We start from the raw sequence: 11,873 nt of genomic DNA on the forward strand, positions 1-11,873 counted from the left end.
TTACCTACCTCTACTCTAGTAAAAAATTGATAGGGCAAAGATTTTGATAAGAAGTTGATAACGTCATATTGTCACAGTCTCGTGCGGTACGCGTGCAGTATCATTGCGAATTTAGTCGCAAGTTTTACTGAATCTTGTGCCGTCGTGTTTTATTAATAGTTCTACTAACTTTTAACGGAATTAACTTTACATTTCAACATTATATTGTTATAAAATGGCAGAAAAACAATTAAAAAACAGAGTTTGCATTATCGGCTCTGGAAACTGGTAAGTTATCCCATTCTTATTTAGAATTTCCGTATTTATTTACTGTAATATTGGATCACTTCAACGTACATTATGTTCCTGACTGTGACCTTTAGTGAGTCGATGACATAACAATAATAAAAACAGCTCAATTAAGAAATAGGTAGTATATTTTTTAGGAACTTATATATTTACTTCTGTTTGGTTATTCCAAAGCCAACTGAGTAGACATTGCGAGGGTTTGAGGGTTTAGTATTGTAATAAAAATATTCAATAATTGTTTTCTTTGTTTTAGGGGATCTGCAATCGCCAAAATTGTCGGTAAAAATGCTGCCCGACTTCCTAATTTTGAAGACAGAGTTACTATGTGGGTGTATGAGGAGATGATTGAAGGAAAAAAATTGACAGAGATTATTAATGAAACCCATGAAAATGTGAAATATTTGCCTGGACACAAATTGCCTGCTAATGTGGTATGTACAATTTATTTTAAAAGGTATCTTATAAGAAATATATTTAATGTATTATTGACTACCCCTTAAAGTCATGGCCTACTGTTATTACCTTATTGTTTGTTTTTTAATCTTTACTTTAGTACTAGTAGTTTACTTTCTTTATTCTTTGTTTGTACTTTATGTCTTGATACATAAAACATATAAAAAAAGCTTTACATAATTAAATAAAAGCAAAGTTTATTAAGCAGAATAATAATTTTAATTATTAATATATAGATGAAGTTTAGTTAGGATTTTGTGCTTGTTAAGACCAATAACAATTTCAATGAGATAATCATTGAATCTATTTTGGTAACAGTTCTTGAATGCAATTCATTACCACTGCCAATGTTATCAAATGCAATTTAACTGATGATAACAACATCTATTTATAAGCTCAAATTAAATTCTTCTTCTAAAATTGACCCTTTGGAACTTCAGTCTATAATTTTTCAAGTTTTTAATGTTTGGGTATATAGAATAATATAACATACTTATGAATAAACATTGCCATGAACTGAGTTTTAAACATAGTAACCAAGTATTATGACAAAATTATAAAGGGATCATTTTTGCAGTTTAATATAACATTGTACTTATTATTATTTGTTAACATAACTTTATAGTATTTAGACAAAATATATTTTTCTTATTAAAGTTGCTCTTGCATTATATGACCTTAATAAGAGTCACATTCTATTTATATATAACTAGTAAAATGTATGCCAGCATATTAAATACATTTACCTATTGGATAAAATGTGCATTATATTTCATATATATTTATAACATGTATGCAGTTACCTTCTCTTATCAAAGTCATATTCTTATCAGATTCCAGTTTGAATATTTATTGGGAGTTGTTATTAAACAAATATAAGGTTATATCTCATAAGATATGACTCTAACACTGTAACATGTAACTGACTGAAGTCGTCTATAAAATGGTTTATTAAATTGGAAGAGGAACTAAAGTTTTAAATCATAATATATATTTGTTAGTGGCCAGGTATTCTTAAGAGAATTATGTAGACCAATTGTGTGCTGATAATATATCATGTTTTCTTTTACAAATGATAATAATTGCATCACATGGTCTCAGTTGGAATGGAACAATTATTTTGTTATGTAACTTGTATACAAGAAATACTAATGACTTGAACAAATCAAGAATAATAAGAAGTAGGTATTGAAACAAACTTGAATTGATAAAAATACATGATTTTTTTCGCTCGTAATTTACTTACAATTACATGAATGTTTACAATCACTGGCACCACAACAACCACTTTTTTAGATAATTTCTCAACTTCCCATCATAATATTTTTTTTTTTTGGTAATAGTGGTCACTATTACTAAATAAGTACCATTAATTGATTATGTACTTACCTATTTTTTTACTCAATTTTCTTATCAATAGTTACTACAACATAAAGTGATGACTTTTAATCAAAACAGTTATATGTCAATAATGATGTAAGGTTTCTAAATTAGTGTAATTTGTGGTCGATATGTGTACCTACTTAAGGTGTACTTTTAATAGAAATCCATTTAGGTCAATACAAAAGTGACACATAATCTCGCGAATTTGTATATTATTATACTTTAAGATAAACTATTTTAATTATATTATTAATTACTTAATAGTGATATCCTTATTGCACAATATTCAGATGTTTTTATTTACAACAGGTTGCCATTCCCGATGTGGTGGATGCAGCGAAGGACGCGGATCTTCTTATTTTCGTAGTTCCCCATCAGTTCGTCAGAACAATTTGCTCCACACTCTTAGGCAAGATTAAACCTACGGCTGCTGCATTGTCACTCATCAAGGTGTGTATTTGCATTTCTACTACAAAATCGACAGACTTTAATAATTAGATAACTTAAATCTTAAGAACTGCCTGAACTCTAGCTTTCTGGGATTCAAGTATACCATAGTTTTGTTTATACATTTATATGGTATAGAAGTCCAGAGTCTTCAGATAACTAATTATTTGTCATTCATAGGGCTTCGACATCGCCGAAGGTGGTGGTATTGACTTAATATCGCACATTATCACTAGGTGTTTGAAGATCCCTTGTGCCGTGTTGATGGGTGCCAACATCGCGTCCGAGGTAAGCAGATTAGTTATAATAGTATTATGTAACAACTCTATTCATGTATCCAATTAAATAGGCCTTTGTTTGAAAATGATAGGCGATGCGGAAACTATAAACACAGCTATGTAACAGAGGGACTTACTACTACTTACTAGAGTAGGTAGAGTTGTATTCAGTCGTGTATGATATTCCAATAAATATATGATATTTTCGCTTTTTCTTCAATGTAAAAAATATACTAAAGTTGCAAGATTAACCCTTCCGTAGGTACCCTGTTTCGACAATCTGTAAACTTTATCAATATGTATTTCGTATATATTTCATCATTCGTATCTCTAAATCTTGAAAAATGCTTCCTTAATCACAACTTGTACAGTCTATTACAAATACGGATACGTATCAGTGTTAATATTTCCGATAAGAAGTAATGCAGTCATTAATGGCGGGCATTATTTTGTTCCGGCGCAGAGTGTGATAATTATAACGTCAGATTAGCGCTAATTAGAATCTTATTTAGCACGTTTCTGCAAGCCGATTTTTCAGTTCTGCTTCTGGTACCTATCGTCCAAATTTCCATATTTAACTGCTGCCATTAGGAATTTCTAAGAATTCAAGAAGTTGATGGTAACCAATGCACGAAATTACTAACTTCAGAAAATACAAACTATAATAAGATTCTTATAAGCTCTAGGTACCTACTGTACCTACCTGTTTGGTCAATTTAATTAGATAGATACGATATCGGGAGACTACTAGGTCGTAGGAGTGATCGCCGCTACTCTATACCCCTCCTTGACGATTACGGTGCAAAGAACTCCTCGATAACGTCACCCTAAAATTGGCCACTATCCTGTAGCTACCAAGTTACTTTTTAACGAAACTTCTTCAAGCATATAAGTACCTACTAGTTAAATGCACGTCAGGTATTCAATACAACTATTATTTGTAGGTAGCCGAAGAGAAATTCTGCGAGACCACTATCGGATGCCGAGATGTAATGCTCGCGCCAATGATGCGGGACATTATTCAGACAGAATATTTCAGAGTAGTTGTCGTCGACGATGAAGATGCCGTAGAAATTTGTGGAGCTCTTAAGGTAATTTTATCATTTCATTTAATGTATATAGGCGTAGCTGGTTGTTCGTAAATTGAAGTCATTAATTACTTAGTCCGAAGACGCTTTCAAGATATTTTTTGTGCGTAGAACATCGTAGCCGTAGGAGCTGGTTTCGTAGACGGCCTTGGCTTCGGTGACAACACCAAGGCTGCTGTAATTCGCTTGGGACTCATGGAGATGATCAAATTCGTGGATGTATTCTACCCTGGCAGCAAATTAAGCACGTTCTTCGAATCATGTGGCGTAGCAGATCTTATCACAACGTGTTACGGTGAGTTGTTAAGTATAAATACTTACCGACTTAAGTATCGAGCATTTTATTCTTAGTATTTAATTTATTTGTATTGTTGTTGTTCTAACTCATAGTCTCCTAGGCGACATAGTTATCTACACATTATTGCGCTTTTGTTGCAAGGTAATAGCGCGCAACGAATTCTCAAATGCGCAATTGTCCTGCGATACCATTATGTTTAATCGTTTGTACAATTTTGTTAAACTGTTTATAACTTAACGTATGTACACAGCTGAACAAATATCTAGTTTTTCGCAACGCTAAATTGGGGCTAGTGTATTACCTTTCCCTTCCTAATATCTTACCTTGTGTAAGATAAGAGTCGGAATATTGCGGTCATTGGCACTGCCCCGCGCCAGTTTCTTACATCATTTCCTACTGTTACTAAATACATAAATATGCATGTAGCAATAGCATGGATATTTTAATTTAGCGATTATAGACCATACAATTTAATTCTGAAAGCATGTCGCTTTAAACTGGCCGGTTCCCAAAACTATTTGATCGTAACATTAAAATTTATTTGACGATCATTCATTGTACCCACACTATATCATACGTCCACATACTAAGTAGCTTATTTATGTTTGAGTTTATCCTTAATTTGGATAAGATACTTACACGATTCAGTAGGTATAACAACTGTCTATAATCCGTGCACGATTAAAAATGTGTTTACGCGCGGGAAAAAACAATAGATTACGCTGGTATTACTTGGATTAGTATAGTTCCAATGTTCATTACAGTTCCGGTATAATTAAACAATCATATTATTGAGAAACACTAACCTTTGCCCTTTAGACCATAGTAAACGTTCACAAAAGTGGCGTCATTGTTACCATTTACTTAACTCTTTATCTAATAGGGACAAATTCCGTGGACGTTGACCAACGGTCTCTGAAATGATGAGTAATATTTTTCCGATATCTATTAATAATATAAGCGATTATTGCGGTTATAACAAAATAAATAAAAACAGTGCTCGTGGCTAGTTGCACTCACCGGTCGGTAAACGATCAGTGGGTAAAGCAACCTTGGCGCGGACATTCCATAGATGGGTGGCCGCATAGTGGTATTTGAACTGAGCGTCTCCGTGCTTCGGAGGGCACGTAAAAAGTCGGTCCCGGTTGTTATCAATAAGATAACAGTCGTTAAGCCATGTCAAAGGCCTTCGGGCGGCTTGAACAACTTTGACACTAGGTTGACCACTAACCATACGACAAATGAAATGAAAATAAAAACAGTTACCCTAGGTAAGTTTAATAAAAAATACCTAGTAGATTTCTGTAGTGTTCAAGATTAATTAAGATTAGATGTTTTTTAATCATAAATAGCCTCATCGCTATTTATTAAAATGTCATCGTGGTAACTTTTCCACAAGCGAGTAGACACTTTCAATTAACTTGCTTTTACTATAAAGTTAGTTCCATAATAAGTATAATTAAACAAAAGCCCATTACTTGAAAAGGGTGTGTCTTTTTTTAATTAAGTTCGTGGTTTGTTATTGGTTCAAGCATTCTAGACAAACAGGTCTATAGGTGACATATGACCTTAATACAATAACGACATATGACAGATACTGAGAGCGATGTTAATACGATGCTATTTTAAGTATCAAGTCGTGTAACAAGACATACGGTCACATACGAATGAAGCTTGGTAACGCCTTCTGTAATAAATTATGTGCATATTAATTGAATATGACCAAATAAGTCTTACGTATGTGTCTCGCGTAGGTCAGCATCATAATCACGTGCGAAAATAAATGATCTAGGTTAGATTATAATTAAATTATCGGAGAGAAAACACAGATAAAGCGAGATGAATAATTGTCTCTGTCAATAAATAATGGAAAACAATCATGTTATTATTATTAAATAAATAATTTAATGATCGTTAATAATGACAATGATAAAGATGAAATTATCTAAATCATAGTTTCCGCTATTAATGGGTTATAAGAAACTATACTATATTTATTTACTAATAAGTACCTAATTAGTATTTAGTATATTATGCATAAAAAATAACAACACTTCTTTGTAGAGTTAACACATACTTATCCTGAGATATTGGATTAGAGTTGGTCATAGATCTTAGTGAAGTAAAATTCTGCTAAACTCTGCCACAAATCTTATAATGTTTAAGCAAATAAAAGCTTGTATTATAGACCTTTTATTTTTGTTGCACGACATACAAGTGTAATATTGGCAAAAGCTTTATCAGCAAGTGGCTACAACAAACTTGCGGTAAATTAGTCAGTTACCTTGTTGGCTAGCAACGAACAATGAACAAAATTCATAACCGCTTTACTGCGAAGGTCAATGAGCTAAAAAATAAATACAATCCTATACATTTGTTTAAAAAAAAGCTTAGCACTATCATGAGCCGTGATCGGGTGCCGTTTACGTTTACGCTAAATTTTTTGAGCCAAAAAATATATTAATTTTTTTGTCACAAATTTCTCAGCAACTCAAAGTTTGGAACGCTGCCCAGTAAGCTAACTATTACATGAAATTGAATTTTATTACGAAATGTTGTAGGTAGTACTTACGTACTAACTTACATTTTGTGCAACCCAATACCTAGGTTATTTTTACACTACCTATGCCTGTTTTCTTCCCTTTTCGGCTTTTAATAGCTATTCAACATAAGTAGATATATGTTTGTAGAATAGTGGTGGCGCAGACCAAATAAAAAAATCTGATCAAAGAGTGGAAGCAGTAGTTAAAAGCGCAACAAAAAGATAGCAGTAAACTTAGTCGTGCGTACGATCAGCAAGGTTAAGTGTCATAGTCAAGGGCGAGATCACAAATACTGGGCTCGTTTACCTACTGAAAGTTATTTTTTACGGCGCTCAATAAAAGACTGGGGACCCTTAGAATTTTGATTAGGTCACTGTTGCAGTCGCATCTTGAAACAGTCCTTTACTAATCACCGAAAATCTGATCTAGTGCTTAGAGAGTTAAAGTATGTAGTAATGAGGGACAAAAATAATTCTTACCTAATAGTTATTTCATCAACATCTTACTTCCTTCGCACGGTGTCTTATCTGTTTGCATAAAATGCACATGACTTATTTACTTTCTACAATCAATTGTAATGTTTGGTTTTAGGCGGTAGAAACAGGCGAGTGGCGGAGGCCTTCGTGAAGACAGGCAGGTCTATTAAGGAGCTGGAAGATGAAATGCTGAACGGACAGAAACTCCAGGGGCCAATCACTGCCGAGGAGGTCAACCACATGCTTGCCAACAAAAATATGGAGAACAAGTAAGTCTACATAGTTCGACCAAACGAGTTTTTGATTAATTTATATTCAGACGATAAAACGTCTTGAGTTTTGTATCAATTTCCTGGTACAGCGCAGATATATGTACTTGATGAAGATTGACATACCTACCTATTTAAGTCGTTGATTAACTGAATATACTGTAGATAGATTTACGCCTCATGTAGGTATGAGTTAAAATTCCTATTTGATACAACATAATATTTATAAAGAGGAAAAATACATACATTTTTAACATCATAGTGTACCTACATCGGCCAATATACGGAAATGTTTGATCTTGAGCGTGTTGATAACGTCTTAGACGATTATGTCTCTAGTGATAATTGTAGGTGAAACTAAAATAGTCGTCTTGGCTGGCATCCATTTGCACGCTGAGGTCAGTGACAAATTGAAGGATATTTCTGCATTTATGCATTTTATTGCACTTAACATTCTCTACATATTACTACAGTCACTACACGCCGACAATTTAAACTATGCAGTTATTGATATTACTAGAATACTTGATAGTTGTCAAGTGTTATTATAACATCTGATATCAAAGTCAAACTGATAAATTCTGCAATAGTTGAACATGCAGATTGTCAGGGAGCCAACAATTTAATAATATGCTATTTTGGCTAAGAATATGTTATGTAACATATTGTTGCAATTCGATATGTAGGTATGTAGTCACATACAAAGTAGTATGATGTACAAGGGCGTATGTTCGCGTGATTGTTTGCAGGTTCCCGTTGTTTACCGCCGTGTTCCGCATTTGCCGAGGCGAGCTGAAGCCAAGTGATTTCATTGATTGTATCCGCAGTCATCCAGAACACATGTAAGAATGCCCACTTGCATCCGCTTCCTTCTTTGTCTAGCTTTGAACTAGATCTTTAGAGCATATTTACTATTGTATGTATACGTAGAATAGAGCCGATTAACTTATTGTGTACATAACATGATATGTATATGTATGTTTATTTTACAGGGTGCTAGTACTTAGAATATAATAACTATACGTATATAGCTCCGATGTATTGTGTGACTGCATTCATTATTTTAAATGGAAATTTACTGTAATTAAGTCGTTAGAAGATTGTTATTGTTAAGAGTTTTATTGGATGATGTGGGCGGCTGAATTGTGAAGCGAAAGAGGAATGTGGACGCAATGTATTGAAGAGATACATGTATCTATCGTATACTGTAGGTGTAGGTGATACATATTATCGGATATGGTCAACCGGTGAACTGAGGATTTTAGATAAATATTTATATTTATACTACGCGATAAATTATAATTGAGTGCAGTCATGCAGTCCATCGATTGTAACAAACAAGCATGTAGTAAAGATATAGCTGTGTAAAACTGACACCCGTTGTTTCAATAATATAACGTGTTGCTAATAATGAGTAAGCGTCATTACTATTATCGTTTCTGATGTATTATCTGTCAAATAAGCTAACAAATATCGCCGGCACGGATCTGTTATCACGTTTAGGCTAGTGGCTTCAGAATAAATGAACATATTCGAGTGGTTGTTGTTCTGATAACGTTTATTGATGTTGTGCAGTCTAATGTAGGGGCTAAGTACAAACAACTGAGTATCGTTAGTTTATGTACGGACTTTAATGTAATATATCACCTTAGCGTTATCTTTTCTATTAATCTATATACTTATATTGCACGATTAGCGCTAGTGTTAAACTATACTTAGATCTATTTGTATGTTGCCGACTAACAGAGAACATTAATATTGTTGAATAAAATATAGTAATTTAGAAATGCTAATACTTTTATTCTCCTAATTTGTTTTCCTGATTTGTTATTCTAATCCTTCGTCTTCCATTACCTCGAACCTGTTTACTTCAAATGAAATGATCTATATTACTCATGTAATGGTTAAGACACTTTAAAACTAATGTACCTGTTTGTCACTAATCACAATACTTACAACTTTTCAGATTTGCTCCCAAGAATATTAGTATTTACTGAATATCGTGTTGTGAAAATATTTGTACTAATACGGTTTGCTACTTGTTATTTGTTTTTGTATGCATGTTGTACTTTAAATCATGATTTATTTGCATATTCGCATGTTTATTTTTATAATAAAATCCAGTTTTTCTGGGAACGGCTGTGTATTCATTGCTGTTGTTTAATGTATTGATCTTTCAGTCATATTTGAATGCTGAATTGATATCATTACCATGGCTTAGATAGTAACGTTTGAATACTAATATTTTAGGAAACAGCCGACGCCCAAATGTTCACTGTGACCAAAGTGAGGTGCCTCTTCAGTGTTTGCCAACGAAACTGTTGCATTTATCGTCCGACACGCCAACATTACTTGTCACAATACACACACTTTAATCCGTTTTTCCAATTAGCACTTTTTATCATAGTAAACGTAGTTACACGTGTGAACATTGTCATATTTTCACTTTGTAACTGTTATCAAAGTGATTATGGTTTTTTACACTAGCCATAAATCTGTAGGCAATAGCATTCGTATCGTTGAAAATGTGTCTAATTGGAAAAATTAATTTCATTAGTGCATGGATGTCATAGTTTTGTTATTATTGAATAATGTCTGCTATAATTATAATTTTTGTATATGTATCTAAATTCCAAATTTACCAGAAAATTATAGCATTCCAATTTCCAAAAATATTGTGCATTTTTCCATTCGACTGATAAGATTTGATAATGTAGTAGCATGTAGGTACCTACCGCGAGTTATCTTGAGAGATAGCACATTTATTAAATGTTAAACTCGTTGAGTGTTAGTGATGATAAGGTTCTAGGTATTTACATCTTAATTCACGAAAGTAATCGTAGCCATTATGCATCTAGTCTTAACTAGTTCACATTTCATTTATATTTTTGTATAGGTACAACTCATTCTATTCAAACTATGTTTTGGAACCAAAGTTTAATGATCATTTTTTACATTTTTTAAGAGTAACAATGAGCTTTGTACATATCCATACAACAAATACATAAAAAATAATAGTTTGTGGTAGTTGTTATTCGAATCAAGTCATCAGACAATATTTTGTCTACAAATCATTCGACCAAGTGAATGCCCACACAGTTCATTACAGTTTCTCAGAAAAACAGAAGCCTTTGTTCAGCAGAAACATGTGGATAAAGCTATCAATTAACTGGTTCATTAGGATACAGTAAAATTGTTTTTTTCAGGCTTCGGATAATTAGAAAAACCCAAAAATCCCATTGCTGTATAAGCTAAAATATATAAAGGTAAGATGTAAAAAATATATAAAGGCTTCTGTTTTTATGATAACCAGTAGACTCTATTATATGTACATATCTAAATATATGTTATAATTAAATACAGTGCGTTTTTTTGGAATCCGTCTATTATTTTATTTAGAAAACCAATACACGCCGAGACTGATATAAGTTCTAAAACAAGATGTTAGTTGTTATGTTCAATCATGGTAGCAATCATACCATACCGCAAAGCTTATTCATTCTAACAAAACCATCTTGGTATGTCACAGCCATATTTGCACAAATCATCCTTTATTTACTTTAAATTTTGGAGTGATTGTGTTACAATACTGCTTATTTACATGGTCAATTAATACCCATAAAGGTTATACAGATCAACGGTAAGTAGTGGTTTTTAATAGCAAGCCAATAATTCAAAATTACCAATTACTTTGTAAGTGGGTTCTGAGTTCATAGTCAATGTATTGCTGAAGAGATTGATTTATGTGGACTTAAAAATAGCATTACAGTTGTTCCAGTAGCTAGTTCCAAAAAGTGGTGTAGTCAAACAACATTGAACCAATTGATATCTACTATGCTAACTGTCTATGATCTATTATGCTTGCTAAGTAAAAGTTATATCTAACTCTCCTATAGTGTATCAAAAAACGTGCTGAGTTATACTTACTCAATATTTTTTATTTCAGGGTTAAGCTTTGATGAAGTTACCTCACCTAGCAAACCAATTAGCGTAAATTCTGTAGTTACATACTTGGCTAGTAATTAGATTACTTTTATTTATTATCATTATACCTACAAGGATTCTGATAGCTACTCACCGATAAATATTATTTAAATTAGGATTAGGAAACATTGTAATAAAAATACTAGTTACCTACAGCAAATATTTTCCTACTAGATATTTGATAATATATTTATATTATACAAGAACCTATATTATATGTATTATATTTAATTTGTTACCTATTAACAACTTAAACCGGATTTAAATTCCTCTTTAGTATGTTTCCAAATTTGTATATTCTATTTATTATATGTTATAATAAATATCTATGTTTCTAATGTATCTCTTTTATCCATTAATCCTTTA

The 11,873-nt window shown here is 32.5% G+C and overlaps 1 protein-coding gene across 3 annotated transcripts; it reads left to right on the forward strand.

Moving 5' to 3' along the window:
* Gpdh1 (Glycerol-3-phosphate dehydrogenase 1) lies at positions 1-11,849 on the forward strand. Of its 3 annotated transcripts, none has more exons than XM_076115627.1 (9): positions 1-267; positions 542-719; positions 2,434-2,574; positions 2,752-2,859; positions 3,794-3,940; positions 4,049-4,232; positions 7,370-7,523; positions 8,273-8,365; positions 9,490-9,659. In XM_076115627.1, exons 1-9 carry the CDS (start codon positions 215-217, stop codon positions 9,518-9,520), a joined length of 1,089 nt encoding a protein of 362 aa, XP_075971742.1. In that variant the 5' UTR covers positions 1-214; the 3' UTR covers positions 9,521-9,659. The 3 variants fall into 3 exon arrangements, with proteins under 3 accessions (XP_075971742.1, XP_075971743.1, XP_075971741.1); XM_076115628.1 differs by lacking the exon at positions 9,490-9,659 and adding an exon at positions 11,470-11,849 and having other exon boundaries at positions 3-267; XM_076115626.1 differs by lacking the exon at positions 9,490-9,659 and adding an exon at positions 9,774-10,901 and having other exon boundaries at positions 4-267.
* Positions 11,850-11,873: the final 24 nt, after the last annotated feature.

The sequence above is a fragment of the Anticarsia gemmatalis genome, chromosome 6 (genome assembly GCF_050436995.1).
Source record: "Anticarsia gemmatalis isolate Benzon Research Colony breed Stoneville strain chromosome 6, ilAntGemm2 primary, whole genome shotgun sequence".
NCBI classification, from domain to species: domain Eukaryota; kingdom Metazoa; phylum Arthropoda; class Insecta; order Lepidoptera; family Erebidae; genus Anticarsia; species Anticarsia gemmatalis.